Source organism: Balaenoptera physalus (genome assembly GCF_965194825.1).
Source record: "Balaenoptera physalus genome assembly, chromosome: 1".
In the NCBI taxonomy this organism is placed as follows: domain Eukaryota; kingdom Metazoa; phylum Chordata; class Mammalia; order Artiodactyla; family Balaenopteridae; genus Balaenoptera; species Balaenoptera physalus.
In genome coordinates, this window is record NC_138882.1 from 178,530,154 (window position 1) to 178,546,819 (window position 16,666).

At 50.0% G+C, this 16,666-nt stretch overlaps 1 protein-coding gene across 3 annotated transcripts in view; it reads right to left on the minus strand.

Annotated features, from left to right (window-relative positions):
- Positions 1 to 16,666, minus strand: part of EPHB2 (EPH receptor B2) — a 184,400-nt gene that overhangs the window by 3,830 nt on the left and 163,904 nt on the right. Inside the window, exons 7-13 of one of the 3 annotated variants that reach the window (XM_082448782.1) lie at positions 13,873 to 13,942; positions 11,649 to 11,757; positions 10,681 to 10,748; positions 3,110 to 3,232; positions 2,269 to 2,516; positions 1,095 to 1,310; positions 54 to 203 (exon numbers count right to left, since the gene is read on the minus strand). In XM_082448782.1, coding sequence (XP_082304908.1) covers positions 54 to 203; positions 1,095 to 1,310; positions 2,269 to 2,516; positions 3,110 to 3,232; positions 10,681 to 10,748; positions 11,649 to 11,757; positions 13,873 to 13,942 — 984 coding nt within the window. Of the gene's footprint in view, positions 1 to 53; positions 204 to 1,094; positions 1,311 to 2,268; positions 2,517 to 3,109; positions 3,233 to 10,680; positions 10,749 to 11,648; positions 11,758 to 13,872; positions 14,036 to 16,666 lie in introns of all 3 variants that reach the window. The other 2 variants (XM_082448780.1, XM_082448781.1) reach the window with 2 other exon arrangements.

The following is a 16,666-nucleotide window of genomic DNA, read 5'->3' on the forward strand; positions in this document are numbered from 1 at the left end:
CCCCTCCTGTCTGGCTGGCCAGAGAGGCTCTGCCCACCCCCTTGGAGACTTACGTCCTGGTTGGTCATGTCCCAGTAGGGTCGCTCCCCATAGGACATCACCTCCCACATGACGATACCATAGCTCCAGACGTCACTGGCCGAGGTGAACTTCCGGTACTGGATGGCTTCTGGGGCCGTCCAGCGGATGGGGATCTTCCCACCCTGGGGAACAGAATGAGGAGGGTTAATGGGTGGGAGGCTTACCCTCATGCCCTCTGCTCGCAAAGCTCCCCACCCTGTGCCCTGTGCTGCACAATCACACGAAGTATCTTACTGTTCCCCAGACTCACCTTGCTGCTCTAGACCTCCAGGCATTTGCACATGCCTTTCCCTCTGCATGAAGTGCCTTTTCCCACTCTGCCATCTGGTAACCTCCTTCTCATCCTTGAAGTCCCTCTGCAAATCTTTCCCTAAGTCCCAAAGAGTTGCTCATGCTTCTCAATCCTACAACTGTGTGCCACACCCCTCCATCAGGAGGCACTTCTCAACAGACAGCAGTACTCATATCATTTGCCTACTTACCTGGCTCTATTTGAACCATCTCTGAGCTCTTTGAGGCTAGGGATTGTGTCTTATTCCTTTCTGTTTAGAACTCTTCAACAACCCCAACAGCTTCCGGGAGAGAGTCCTGAGCTCGGGCAGTCAAGAGTCTCCGCGATCTGGCCCTGCCTACTTCTCCAGCATGGGTGTCCACCACTTTCCCCGACAGCCTGTGTTTCAGTCACAGCTCCCCATGAGAATACGGCATCTGACAAACTTTTACTGGCACCCGGCTTTCAGCTCAGCTATCACTCCCTCTTGGCGAGCCTTCCTCTGCCTCCCAAGGCTGGTGTCTAACTCACAGCCCCGTCACTCTGTGGTGCTCTGCACTTCTGTGTCCACCAGTCTGTGAGCTCCAAGAGGGCAGAAAACACGGTTTATGTCTCTACGTCTCCAGGGCCCAGCACAGTGCTTGGCATGAGCAAGTGCTGGTGAAAACGTATTGCGGGGAGAGATGGATATCTGTCCTCCTCCCTGGCCCTGTGACTCCACTGTTCCCTGCCTCCATCTTACCAGGGCGCTGGTGTAGGTGGGGTCTGAGGTATCGTCCTCCAGAAAGCGTGAGAGCCCAAAGTCAGACACCTTGCAGACCAGGTTGCTGTTGACGAGGATGTTGCGGGCAGCCAGGTCACGGTGGACGTAGTTCATGTCTGCCAGGTACTTCATGCCGGCCGCGATGCCCCGCAGCATGCCCACCAGCTGGATGACTGTGAACTGCCCATCATTTTGCTTCGGGAGAAGTGGAGGAAACACAGAGTAAATGGAAGGGCATGAGTCAGATCTCTGGGGCATTCTCAGAATGGGAAACCAGAGCAGGACCCTGCTGCCCTGGCCTGGGCTCTCGGTGGGAAGGACTCAGATGCTCAGAGACCTCAGAGAGGCCCAGGAGAGGCCAGTTTCAGGGTGGTGGAGAGAACATGGCCTCTGGAGCTGGTTTGACTCTGGCTCTGCCCCTTGCTGGCTGTGCAACCTTGGACATGTGACCTAACCTCTCTGAGTCTCAGTTTCATCATCTGTGTGTTAAATGGGGATAACTAACACCCACCTTCTAGGGCTGTCAGAGTTCAACAAGAAGGTGCATGGAAGGTGCCTAGCACGTACTAGGTGCTTAATAAATATTTATTAAATAGCATCTAGTCTGATGGCATACTTCTGATTCCTAGTCAGTGCTCTTTGTCTAGCTGGTTGACTGTGATCTCTTGGGGGGCCTAGAGACTTTCCTCTGTTGGCCTTGTGCTCTGAACTCTCTCCCTGTACAGCTTTGGGAAAATCCAAATCTGGTAAAAACTCTGGACTCAGGGTCAAGAAACCTTGTTCCAGTCCTGGCTCTCATCTCGACCCTCTGGGTACACTGGGCAAACTCTACTTCTCTTAGAGCCTCAGTGTTCTCTCGTGCATAATGAGAAGGCTGGCTAAGAGCTTGGAGGGAACAGATTTCAGGTTGCATGCCAACTCTGATCAACTCGCTGTGGTTTCCTGGATTGACACGGATTCTGAGATTGCTTCTGGGTTTAGTGGGACAGAGTCTGGGATTTATTAGCAATGCCTGGCATGGGTAAAGGAATGGAAAGTGGCAGCAAGCAAGCCATTCTGGACCTAGATCTTTCCAAGACCCTTTCAGGCTCTGACAGTATAAAGCGGTGTCGACCACTCCTTTTCCTGCCGCACCACTCTTGGCTTCCCCTACCCGGAGGAAGGAGTCCAGGGAGCCGTTCTCCATAAACTCAGTGATGATCATCACGGGTGTGCTCTTGGTGACAACACCCTCCAGGTGGATGACGTTGGGGTGGTCGAACTGGCCCATGATGGAGGCCTCGCTCAGGAAGTCCCGGCGCTGCTTCTCAGTATAGCCCGACTTGAGCGTCTTGATGGCTACGAAGATCTCTCTCTTGCCTGGCAGCTTCAGGTGGCCGCTGCATACCTCACCAAACTCCCCTGGGACAGACACACCAAAAGAGGCAGGATGTCCCTTACCAGGTGGAAGGGCCACCTCCCTGTTCCCTGTAACCTCTGCTCCTGGGACCTGCAGGAGCTTTTCCTCCTCAGTGGTCAGCTCATCCTCCCAGACACAGAACCCCTTTATAGAATGCAAGGGCCCAGAAGAGTCTCAGCCACCTTTGGGAGTAAGAGGAAACATTTCGTGGCCATCCTGTGGTATTTGGCTGGGTGCGGGGTGAGGATGTAGGGGAACCTGGGGAGATGGAGCGAGGGACCTGGGATGAATGGTGGGAAGGACAAAGCACTAGACTAAGTCCAGAGACCTGGGTTCCAGACTTAGCTCAATCTCTGATGTGATGTGCGAGTTCCTTTCCAGTCCTGTGCCTCAGTTTCCTCATCTGGTGATGAAGTAGTTTTACTGGGCGAACTTTGAGGGCCCTTCCACCTTGGGTATTCTGAGCCTTCAGGCCTTGGAGGGTCCTCTGAGGCTCCTGCCCCACATCCTGCCCTCTATCCCAGGAGTACACACCGGGGTGGTCCCCTGACCCGTGGCTGAGGCCATGGTACCTGAGAGGGTACCAGTCACCTACCTGCTCCGATCACCTGCTCAATTTTGACACAGGAGATGTCAATTTCCTTGGCAAACTCCCGCACTGCCTCATTGGGGTCCTCGTAGGTGAAAGGGTCGATGTAGATCTTCATGCCTGGGGTCACTGGGACAGAAGACCAGGCTCAGTCATGTGCGCAGACACAAGATGTGGACAGATAGAAAAGTGAGAGCCAGTCCCTCCGTGGAGGGAAGTACACTCCCATGTGGCCTCTGTATGAATGGGGCAAGCCCCTGCATTTCACTTGACCTCTCTGGGTCTCAGTGAGCAGATGGGCACTGAGCTGAGTAGAAGGGTGAGGGGAACAGAGAGGTCAGCAGGGATAGCAAATAGGTTCTAGTTTTTGTTCCAACTCTAATTGATTAATAATGGCTTCCTGGAGCAGCTAAAAGACTGTCAAGATTGATTAACAATGTCTGTTATGAGTGTGGGCATGAAAGGATAGATAGGCTTATCACTCTTGTGATAGACAATCAGGGGGTGCAAAGTAAAGGAAGAGGAAGTCAAGAAGGAAGAGAGAGAATTGGAACAAAAATATAGAAAGAGCAGGCAACAGACCATGTTCTTGGGCTTCTGCTAAGGAGATCTCCTTGCCTTTCAAGGCCTAATTCAAGCCTCCTCTCCCCTCACGAGACTTCCTGGCTGCCTTAGCCCTCCCAGGCACTGGAAGGGCTGCCTCGCAAGGGTCTGAGTACCCATGGCTCCTGCGCCCACCTCCCAGGTCCCCCCGCTAGCCAAGTCTTAAACCTTTCTGGATCTCAAATTCCCTGGTGATCAGTGTGAGGCTGGACATGGGGCATATGAAGTTGATTCCTGATCTGATGTGGATTTTTACTTTTCGATGCAGAAGGGAAGACTGTAACTTGGATGTTAAAGACCCAATTCTGACCCCAGCACTGAGTCAGCAAAATGCTTTGAAGGAGGGGAAAGATGATCTATCCCTCATTCCCCCTCCCAGATAACTAGTCTTCCACTTCCCAGACCATCTGGCCCTCACCCAGCCTGGGCCTCCCTCTGGCTCCCCAGCTCCCTGCCCACATTCTCCCACGGCTTCAGGAGCTGTGACTTTGGAGGCAGCAGCTCTAGGAGTTGGGAGCTGAAGTCCCTGGGCCGTAGCAAGGCTTGGCTGGTTGGTGAGTGAGGCCACAGCCCTGCTCGGTTGCGTGATCTTGGACATGTTAGTTGACCACTCTCCGCCTCTAATTCAGACATTCCAGTAATCTGAGAGCTGGAACCTCTCACACAGGGGTTGGCAAAATGGCCCACTGCCCATTTTGTAATAAAGTATCATAAATAAAGTTTTATTGGAACACGGCCACACACATTCCTTTGCCTGTGGCTGCTTTCACGCTACAGTGGCTGAGTTGAGCAGTTACAACAGAGACCATAAGGCCTGCAGAGCCTAAAATATTTACTGTCTGACCCTTTACAGAAAAGCTTGCCAACCGCTGCTCTAACACATTATTCTTATTTTGGATTATTTGTGTGGGTGTCTGTCTAGCCCTTTAGGTCAGGGTTTTCTTAATTTGGGTCTGTGAACGACTTGGCAGTCCCAGGATGGGTTTGGTGGGGCTGCTGAAATGGAATGCATTTATTATTATTGTCTCTTTGAATTAGAAAAGTAATTTATGCTCCTTATAAACAGTTTAAAATTTATGTAAATATATATTGTTGAAAGTAAAAGTTCTCCAAAAATCTATCCCTGGGTATAAATTTTTTTTCTGGATTTTTCTATCTTATAATTTTATATACACACATATGCATATTTGTGTTTCTCCGGCCATAGGATCCAAAACTTTTAGCAGACTCAGAGAAGTCTGAGACCCCAAAGAAGTTAAGAACCACCATCTTAGACTGTGGGAGCCTGGGAAGAGGGGGATGGGTGCATGTTTTTTTCTCATTCCTTTCTCCCTGGCATACTGCATAACACTCTGCACATAACAGACACTCAGTGTCAGACGACAGAATCCAGATGATAGAGATAGAAGAAGAATACCAGCTTACACTTTCTGGGCCCTTTGTCTGTGCCCGACACTGTGCCAGGCTCTTTATATGCATAATCTCATCTCCTCCACCCATCAACTCTTGGAGGAAGGGATCATTATTCTCATTTCACATGTGAGAAAACTGCAGCTCAGAGAGGCCAAGTAATCTGCCCAAGGCCACACAGCTAGCAAATGGCACAGCCAGAATTTGAACCCAGGTCTGCCAGAATTGAGCTGAGGGCCAGGGCTCTTAATCACCATGCTCACTGCCTCGAGGAAATCCACCCAGATCTGGTCCATGCGTCCTCCTCCTGGAGTACTCAGCTGTGACTCCTTCCCCAAGTCAGCCCTCCTCAGAGAGGGTGCATCAGCTCCCTGGAGATGCTCTCTTTTTTGCCCAAACTCAGTGTCTGGCCTGTGGTTCTTGGCGACTGACTTTCAATCTCCCTCCCAATAGAACTGGGGGAAGCCCTTCCTGCCGGGCCAACTGGGGAGGGAGGACAGGAATGGGTCAGCTCAGGGAGCTAAGGAGAAGCACGGCAGGAGCTCAAAGCCTAGTTGGGCGCTGCCAACCAATCAGATGCCGTCCCAAGCCTTGGTCAGGAGTGCTAGTCAGGAGGGCTCTCTATCCCTCACAGGACAGAGGTGCATGCCTTCACCTGTCATTCCAAGTGCTCCGTGAGGGGCTCCACTTACAGCTCCCTTGTTCCTCTATATGCCAGCACAAGGAATTATTTACCCAGAGGTCCCAGACACACCTCATAATTGCTTGCCTCCGTGCTTTTGTTCATGTGGTTCTCTCCACCTGGAACATCCTTTTCCTCCTTTGTGTCCAGATCAAATGCCACCTCCCTTGTGAAGTCTGCCTGGATCCCTCCAGTGGAGACCAATGCCTTCCCCTCAGGCTCCTGCTGCCCTGTCTCCATACCCACTCCCACGGATGTCTGTATGGCTTTTCTACCTTGTCTCAGGGCTCCCAGATTCACAGGCCCACAGCCTCCTGCCACCCCTTTCTGGAACACTCTCCTGCCTGTGAGGGCTTGCTTTACCCTCTCTCCCCCATGGGGACAGAAGCCATGTCTATCTCGTTCTTGCTAAATCCCAGGGCCTGGCACATAGAGGGTGCTCAATAAATGCTTGCTTGGGGCTTCCCTGGTGGCGCAGTGGTTGAGAATCTGCCTGCCAATGCAGGGGACACGGGTTCGAGCCCTGGTCTGGGAAGGTCCCACATGCCGCGGAGCGACTAGGCCCGTGAGCCACAATTGCTGAGACTGCGCGTCTGGAGCCTGTGCTCCGCAACAAGAGAGGCCGCGATAGTGAGAGGCCCGTGCACCGCCATGAAGAGTGGCCCCCACTTGCCGCAACTAGAGAAAGCCCTCGCACAGAAACGAAGACCCAACACAGCCATAAGTAAATAAATAAATAAAATTTAAAGTTGAATATGTGTATATGCTCTGCTTAAAAAAAAAAAAAAAGTACATGAATTTAAAAATAAATAAATAAATAAATAAATAAATGCTTACTAGAAGAATAACAGCATTACTCATTGACGTGCCCTGGTTTTCTCTCTCCACCTGTTTGGGGTCATGAATGCCTGATGAAAGCTATGAATCCGCTTGTCGGCAACGTATTCACGTGTATGTGCACATGCCCATAGTCAGCATATAATTTTGGAATGTTCACAGGCCCTGGAAGCTCTAGGAGTCTGTGAACCCCAAGTTGTGAGGTCTTGCTCTAGAATGTTTTCTCTGGAGTATATGTGAAGGTGGTATAAAGTAGGTGCTTAATAAACACTTTTGAATGTATGGCTCTGAGCACAGCCATCCCTGCTTTGGTGACCCTTTGGTTTCGCCTCACCATTAATAACACTATTGTCTCACAGTTTAGCATGGATTTACCACATACAAGACCCTTTTCTAGGTACTTTATAGGCATCGACCCAATTAATCCTCCCTAACAATCTTCCCAGGTAAATAGTATTATTAAACTGAGCTCTGCGAAACTGTCAATATTTGACTGCTTCTGACCTACAGAAATGGCAATTTCATTTGGTCCAACATAATATTATCCCCCCCATTTTTGATGAAGAAACTGTGGTATAAGAAAGGTTAAATGACCTGTCCAAGGGGACATGGACACAGCTAATAAATGACAGAAGTCTTGTTTGAATCCAGGCTGTAAAATCTACACTTACAACTGCCAGGCTACCAGTTTATTCTGGGTGCTTCCCCAGCCTGTGTCTTGGGATAGAATGTGAGCTCTTTGTGGCCAGAGCCTTGCACAAGGCCTGGCTCCCGGGAGGGGCATTTGCTGAACTGAAGTTGGACGAGGACCCCTGCAGGCAAGAGTCTTCAGAAAATATTGGACTCCTGGATGATTTATGACTGTCAGGGTCACCAACTGCCGTCCTGAACCCACATGGGAAATTCAGGATGAGGGAAGGAGGATCCAGGCATCCAGAGACCTGGATTTGAATTCTGGATCTGCCAGTAATAATGGTCACAAATGAGCTGCTTTATGGGTTTGAATTCAAGATCAACCACTGTATTGATCTGGCTGTGTGACCTTGGGCAAGTTACTTAACCTCTCTGTGCCTCACTTCTTTCATCTACAAAATGGAGACAATAAATAAACAAATCCCCTACCTTGTAAGGGGGTTGCAAAGATTAAATGAGAATCTTTTTAAAGGGCTTTGTACAGTATTTGGCAAATAGAAAGCACTGAATAATTGTTAACTGTTATCATGAAGAGTTGGCTATTGTTAAATATTATTAGAAAGCACTTTAATATCCATTAAATCCTTTAACCCTCATAACTCTGTGAAAGTATCATTCCTACTGCTTCCCATATAAAGATGCCAAGGCTCAGAGAGGTTTGGTGGCTTCCCCAAGGTCACCTAGCTGGCCAGTAGCAGAGTATGGCTGAGAAACCCAGGTGAGTCCCTCTGGCTCCACATCCAGGCACCATAGACCTCGGTACTCATTCAGCACCTGCTGAACGATGGAAAACATGAGCCCGTGAGGGTGACTTCGAGCCATCACACACATACCCGGGCCTCAGCTTCCTCCTCTGTCCCAGCCACAGAGGGTTGCTGGTGGATATGCGATCACAGGGCTGGCAGTGCTTTGAGAAAAAAAACAAAAAACAAAATCCTGCTCAGATGCAGGGCGTAGGAGCTTGAGCTTGAGAATGTGTTGATCTGTGAACAACACGTTCTATTCTGGGGTCTGTTTTGAAAACAAATCCCTGCTGTCACCTGTTTCCTTGTTACTGACTCACCCTCTAAATAGTGATGCTCCCAAATGGTTCCAGGTGACGGAGCGTGTGAGCCTGTCTTATTCTAGCTCAGAAGGGTGGAGGTAGCACAGCGTGGCTAAGTGTGTGTGATCTGGAGCCAGACACCCTGGGTTTGTACCCTAGTTTTTGCCTTGCACAGCTGTGGGACCTCTCTGTGTCCTGGTTTCCTCATACTCAAAGTGGGAAATTATCAGGATTAAATGAATAAACACACGTTAAGCATTAAAAGAGTTCTTGGCACACAGAACACAATATGTTTAAGCTACATCTACGATCATGATTTTATTACTTGGGGAATAGGATGGGGTGATGGAATTTATGACTTTTATTTTTAACATACAGGTGGATTTTTATTTCTGTGTAGTTAAATTTGTCCACCTTTGTCTTGTGGTCCTTCCATTGCTTTTGTGCTTAGGAGGTGCTTTTCCATCCGCATATCAGTTAAATAGTTACCTAAATTGTCTTCTGGAAATTTTAATGGTTTAATTATTTTTACATTTATGTCTAAAATGATTTTTAAGCCCAGGAACTTTTACTTCAAGTTAAGTCTTACCCAGAGGCTTAATATCTAGAACTCCTTGGCTTTGCTCTTCCTTGCACACCCTGTATCCAATCCTGCAGCAAATCTGGTGGCTCTACTTTCAAAGTGTGTCAGAATCCAATCCCTTCCCACCACCTCCCCCGTTGCCACCCTGGTCCAGCCACCATCATATCTTCCCTGGATCATCCCAGCAGCTGCCTCACGGTCCCTGTTCTGTCCTTGCCTGGCACAGCCCGGCCCCTTCAGTCCATTCTCCACATGGCAGCCAGAGAAGTCCTGTGAAAACTGTAACTCAGAGCACATCAGTCTTTTGCTCAGACCCTTCCAGAGGCTTCTCATTTCACTCAGAATAAAAACCAAGGCCCTGCAACGGTTGATAAGAATCTGTATGTCATGGCCCCTCATACCTCCCGCTCCTGCCCCCTCACTCTGCTCCAGTCACACTAGCTTCCTGCCTGTTTCTGAACCTGCCAGACACGTTCCAGCCTCAGGGCCTTTGCACTGGCTATTCCCTCTGCCTGGGATGCTCTTCCCTCAGGTTCTACACAGTTCGCTCCCCCAGCTCCTCTGCACCTTTGTTCAGAGGAAGCCCTCTCGCTGAGGCCCACCCCTTCTCCCCTATTTAAAAATGAAGCGCTGACCCCTGCAGCTCCCAATCACCCTGTTCTACTTTGCTTTTTTTCCCATGGCACTTTTCATCTTCTGATATACCATACGCTTTACTCGTTTATTGCGTGTGTTTTAAAAAATTCCCTGTCCCTCCCACTAGGATATAAGTTCCACCAGGGCAGGGATATTTGGTTTGTTTACTTGTGTGTCCCCAGCACCTAGAGCAGGGCCTGACATACATAATGGGCCACAACAAATATGTGACAAATGAAGCGATGTGCCGATGACCCCCCCTTACTTGTTGGCCAACTGAGGAGCCCTGCGGTACCCCACTGAGCCCATTTGGAATTCCTGTTTGCTGAGTGAGCCGAAGTGAGGAAGGACCCACATGTCCCCTCCCCGCACAGGTTGTTGGTTCTGCCAGGGTCAGACGGAGAGGAATCTCTGCTCTGCTCTTCTCTCTGATCGGCTCCCCAGGAGGGGCATCTGCTCTGGGATTGTGTGGCTCATGTGCCCCCAGACCTGGCTTAAGGTGCGGTGGGACAGCGCAGGAAATGGAGGCACAGGGTTGGGGAAGGGGCAGCCGAGGAGGCACTGAGGAGGCACTGCAGGGGCCCTCCTGCCTCCCTTCTCTCCCCTCCCAGGCCAGAGCCTGGGCTCCTCACCATCTCACTCAACTCCTGTATTTATTCTGCAAGTCTGTATCCAGTGCCTGCTGTGTGCAGGGCCGCCAGCTGGCGCTGGGGAAGCAGTGCTGAGTGTCAGACAATTTCAGGTCCCCACGTGCCCCCAGCATAATGGTGGGGAGAAAGGAAGCGGCCATCACCACGCAGCCAGGTAGGGGGGCGCGGTGTAAGCACAGACGAGGGCCCTAAATCCAGGGTGGGGTCAGGGAAGGCTTCTCAGAGGGGTCTGTATATGATGAGGCCTGAGGGAGAGGGAGGGACCCAGGTAAAGAGAGGGGAGAGTGCTTCAGGCAGAGGGAGTGGCAGGTGCACGTTCTGGGAACCGCTGGGCATCGGTCTGACCGCAGCAAGGGTGGAGGCAGTGAAAGAAGGCTGGACAGGCTGCTGGGCGCTGACAGTGAGGGCCCGCGGTGCTGGCCCCGCGGGGATACATACTGTGGCCACTGGTGTAGTGCTGCAGCTTGTCCGTGTACTCCGAGTCAGCACGCTCAAACCCCCGTCTTCTGGAACAAGAGCAAAGGGCTGGAGCCACCTGGAGGCGCCCGGGGGAGCTGGGAGCCACAGTAGGTGATAGGGAGAGGGTGGGCAGGCCCTTGAAACCACCCCCTTGCCAGAGGACGCCCTGCCGGCCCCTTGCCGAGCAGCCTCACCTGCCCTGGTCCCACTCAGCTCTTGCCACCTCTCCCACTTCAAGTCCAGGCTCACGATTTCCCCTGTCCCTTCTCCAGCTGAGCCCCTTTCAAAGAGCAAAGTCATCTCTGGCCATGGCCCCTGGCCCCAGAAACTCAGGGGTTTCTGTCCATCTGACCTTATGACCTAGTCTGTTCTTAAGTGGGGAGCTCTAAGGAAGAAAGGAGAGTCTTTGCATTAAGCCCAGCAGAAGTCCAGGAACCGGTCCCATCGCCTGCCTTTGCCTATGCTGTGCCAGCCACTTGGGATGCCCTTTCCTGCACCTCTTCCTGTCTATGTCCTCTCCCCTTCCTTCCAGCCACCTCAGCCAGGGGGGCTTACCCGAGTTCCTCAGCCTGCTTATGGCCCTATTCATGAAGGGGCCTCTACTGGAGCAGAAAGTAGGGTGATTGGTACTCCCTCTCCACCATCCCTGGCTCCCGGCATCCTGCAGTCTTTCCCACTCACTGTTCTGAGACGTCCCTTCATGCTGAAGTATTAGTGTCTCAATGTGCCACCTCCTCGAATAGTGGACTTGTCCAGGGCAATGCCTGACTCAAAGGGATGGACTGCCAACGGTGGTCATTTAGGCAGTGGGAGGCCATGTGTGGGTCTCCAGGCCACCCGAGCCCCTCCTGCCCCCTCTGTTCACAGACACTGTTCAGGAATGGCAGAATGGGCGGACAGCCCTCTTGGACAGCCAGGCCTGGACCAGGCCGGGGGACACCACCCACCTGTTACACACGATGGCGATGACCACCACAGCAATGAGGAAGACCAGGCCAGCTGCCGAGGAGCCGATGATGAGTGGCAGCTTCTCCTGGATGCTTGTCTGGTACTCGGCTGGGGAGAAAGCACAGCGCAGTGTTCTCAGCCTGGCTCTGGGGGTCACAACCCCCCGCATCCCCACCACATGGGTCTCCTTGGATCCCAGGTCTGTTCCGCTCCTGGCAGAGCATCTGTCATGCTCGGGTGGAGAACTGGCTGTCACTCCCTCACAAGTAACCTTGGACAAGTCCGTGAACTGCTCCAACTCTCAATTTCTCGTCTATAAAATGGGCATAATAATGCCTGCATCTCAATTTGATATGAAAATCAATAATAATAATTATCTGACACATATACAGAGGCAGTTAAAAGCACAGACTCTGAAGCCGAACTCCTTGGGTTTGAGTCCCAGTGGTGCCACTTACTATCTCTGTGATCTCTGGTAAAGTGACTTACCTCTCTATGGCTCAGTTTCCTCATACGTAAAGTGGGAAGAATAATAATTCCCATTTCATGGGATTTTTGTGTAAAGGACTTAGCATAACTTGTAGCACATAGTGAGCACTCAGTAAATATTAACTATTATTGTTTTTAAGTGTTTTAAGTGTCTGTCATGGTTAAATATGTTATGTATCTTGTGTGATTCTCAGAATAGTCCTATGACTGCCTATAATTATCCCATTTAACAGATCAGGAAACTAAGGCTTAGCAAAATTGTGATTTGCTTAAGGTCACACAGTTAGAAAGTGGCCAGTGCCAGCATTTGAACCCAGGTCAGTTTGATCCAAGGCCATGGGCTTAAGTAAGATAATGTGTAAAATGTGCTCAGCATTGGCCTTGGCTCTTGGAAACCATTCAGTGCATTCTCAATGTCATCAACATCTTCACTGTTTAAAATTTTATTATTACTACTTCTCATTGCCTCCATGACCAGACAGGAGCTTATTGAAGTCAGGGACTAGGTCATTTGTGGGTCCTTAGAACCAACACATATTTGTTGAATTAATAAAGAAAGATCTTGAGACAGTTCCCCAATCCCCAGGTCAGTGACCCTCATCCAACACGCAAGAGGACCTAGAGAGGTGAAAAATGCTGGCCATGAGGAAGGGGAATTTTCCAGAGGAGCTGAGTACTAGGAGAGATGGTGGAGCTATAAGGGAGGATTTTTGTGATAAGACAAGAATTCAGGGGTCCAGGAGCCTCTGAAATGTTCAACCAGGCAAAGGCTGAGGCCCATGCCCAGTGGTTGAAGCAGATGCTAAGAAGGGATACTGAAGTCTGGTCGTAAGTAGTCTGCTCTGGAGTTTGGCTGGTTGGGGAAAGGGCCCCCAGACTCACAGCAATGACAACTATGACCTTAACTACTATTTGGTGAGCTCTAAGGATGTGAGACCTAGTGCCAACCCTGTGCTGGGCCTGTACCTTTATCCCCCATCCCGACCCTAGTTTGATGATGATGATGATAATGAGTTAGTTGTTGTCATCCCCATTTATAGATCAGAAAATTGAGGCTCCAAGTGGTAAGGTGAGTTACTCAGGACCACGCAGCTAGAGCTGAATCAGCACTGTAATTTCCATCTGTCAGGCATTACAGTCTGCATTCTTTAACTGTGCTGCTTCTCAAAGATTATTAGAGCAGGAAGGGTGCTTAGAGACCATGTGGTCCCAAACTTGGAGACACAAAGCACACGGGCTACAACCTTCCATTCTCTTGCCCAGGGAAGACATTACTAATCCATCCCTGCACTTCTCCCTGCTGAGCTCAGACATGGCTTCAGAATTCTTCTCAAACCAACTGCAAGTCACTGGAGTAATGTATGGAAAAAATGTTTGCTCTGTCAGATGGAATATGATACTTTCATTTTATAGATGAGAAGAAACTGGCCCAGGGGATGGAATTGGCTTGCTCAGAGTGGCTTTGCAAGTTGGGGCTGAGCTCCCAACCATCCTGGGAAAGGACATGATGGTAATGGAGGAGTCCATATCCTTTCCGGGCCACAGAAACAGTCCTCTATAATATGGCTGTGTGGTTTGTACAGTGCACAAAGGTTCTCACCCAGGAGGGAGGGAGAATTGACATCTAGAAGAGGGGGTGCCTTTTCTAATTTGCACAAAGGCACTTTATAGGAGGTGGTCCTTGCTCTGTTTGTAGAGTCAACACCCTCCTCCTGCCCTCTGGACCCTGCTTACCTTCTGTCATGGTCTGGAAGTACATCTTGCCACTGTAGCGCCCGTAGCCCGCCACGGTGCGTGCCCGCACCTGGAAGACATAGATGGCGCCGGCTTTGAGGCCCTGCACAGTGACCGTGTTGGTGGGGCTTTTTATGGCTGTGGCGTTGTACTCACTCAGCTCCTGCCGAGGAACAGAGAAAGCAGTTAGTGAGGTTGTAGCCCAGAGTCCACCATCTGCTCCTGCCACTTGGAGCAGGTCTGGCTACTGGACAAACATCTGTGGTTCCAAATTCTTCACTCCTTTCCTGTAACAGAATCACATACCCAAACCTTTTGCATATGATTTGCAACACTTCCCACAAAAGAAGGCAGAGCATATTTCTTTGCCTCACAGATGCTGAATCTGTTCATGTGACTTGGTTTGGCTGTTGGAATATTCTAAAGGACGTAATGCAAGTAGAGGCTTTACATGTGCTTGTTGATTTGACCTGGTCCCTTATGCTTCTGCCATCTGCCATGGTGAGGCTTAACCTGGGTAACAGCTGGTTCCAGAAGGAGAAACTTGTGAAGAAGACCTTGACCTAACTCCTAGGCTGAAACAGCACCACCTCAGTTGACCCACAGACAAAAACCTATGAGCAAGAAAAATAGCCTCTTGTTGTTGTAAGCCACTGGATTGTTGGAATTGTTTGTTCTGCAGCATCATCTCAATAACAGCTGACTAATACACATATACTGAGTGGCCACTGTATGCAGACCCTGAAGACTAGACTGTGAGTTCTTAGAGACAGCAGGGAGAGGGCCCAACTTACTCACTTCTGCATCCCTCTTCCTGCCCCATGCCTCTACGGATTAAGTGGACGGACCCCCTTTCAGCCTCAGCACATTTGAGTGAGGCAGGAATTAAGGCCCAGAAAGGGAAAATGATGCTCAAGGTCACATGCATCAGTTGGTGGCTGTTTTGGGACTCAAACTAAGTCTCCTGCATGGAGCCGCCTCTAATACCTATGCCTTTGGATACCCAGGACCTGATGGTCCCTCCTTTGAGAGAGGAGAATGCCAATTCTGACCTGATCACTGCCCAGGGTGACCCGAGGAGTCTGGGACAGGACAAAGATCCAGCTGCTGCAGTGGGAGTGGAAAAGTGCTTGAGTTGATGCAGATGTTTACCAGCCTACATGGTGCTTGTTCAGGCGTCTGTCAGCTACCCAGCAAACCCTCCCCAAATACCCTCTTTGCACTCGGCCCTGGGTTGGGCACTAGGGACCCACAGGAGGTAAAGCAGAGGCCCTGGCCTCCTTGGAGAGCTCAGTTCAGTAAAGCAAATGTTGGGGAGATCTTAACCCTTTGAGGATCATGAACCCCTTTGAGAAACCGATGAAAAGCTATGAACCCTTATGCAGAAAAACGCACACCTGATTGTACATGTTAATCATGTACACGTCCGGGGACGCAGAGCCCTTGAAAACTCTCATGAAAAAATTAAATTCAGTGTGAGCAATGTTATTACAGATAATAATTGTAACTACAATCCTATTATGTAATTACACAACTACATTGTAATAATGTAATTACAATGTTATTATAGTGTATAGGTTAAAGGGAACTGGAGCCAGACTTTCTGGGTTCAAATCCTGACTCTATTATTTACTACCTTTGTGACCTTGGGCAAGCTCCTTAACTTCTCTCTGCCTCCTTCTCTTCACCTGTAAAATGGGGATAATAATAATAATAGCTACCTCAAAGGGTTTAGAGAATGAAATGAATTAATACGTATGAAATGCTTACACGGGTAGGGTAAGCGCAGTGAGCCCAGAGGCATGTGACCTGGCCTGGGTGGGGGATATCAGATGACGTCAAGGAAATCTCCCTGGAAACTGGGGGCAACTGGAACGGAACCTTAAAGAACAAACAGAAGTCACCCAGGCAAAGAAGCGGGAGGGCGTTCCTGGGAAGGAGCAGCAGGTGCAAAGGCAAGGAGGTGAGAAAGAGCTTGGGATGTGGGGGCAGCAGCGGATAGGCAGTCTCTTCTCCTGAGCCAGATCCCCTGCCTACTCCTCCAGGAAGCCTCCTTGACTTCCTCGCCAGATGTGCCTCCCCTCCTCTGAGCTCTGGAGCACTTGCTGTCTGGTTTCTGCTATGTCCCGTCACCCTAGGCCCATGCTCTTCTCACTCCCTTGATTGTAAACTCTGGAGGGAAGGGGCTGTGTTTTGTTCCCCTGTACCAAGCATAGGGGCCTGCATGCAAAGTCCTTTGCCAACGGCAACAGGGTGAAGGCCGTACTCCTTAGCCTGGCATTCCAGACTCTCCATGACTTGGCTTTTGCCAGTCTCTCCTGCCACATTCCCAGGGTCCTCCAGGCTCCAGCTATATGCAACTGCTTGCCCTTTCCCTAGTAGGGCTGCCAGATTTAGAAAAAACAAAACAAAACAGAATGCTCAGCTAAATCTGAATTTCCGCTCAACAGTGAATAATTTTTTAGTATAAGTATGTCCCGTGCATTCTTTGAGACATACTTATACTAAAAATATATTTTAAAAAATTCAAATATAACCTGGTGTCCTATATTTTATTTGGCAATCCGACCTTACCTGGACACTCTGAGCCTTTGCAAGTGCTGTTGCCCCTGTCTGAAATACTCTTTACTCATTTGCCTGGCAGTTCCCTACTTATCATTCAAGACTCAGCACAAGGATCGCCTCGGCTGGGGAGACTTCCCAGATGTCCCAGCCAGAGACTGCAGGTCCATTGTCTCCTCTCCCACCCACTGTTCTGATATAAATGTGTCTTCTCTAAGCCTGTGGGTTCCCT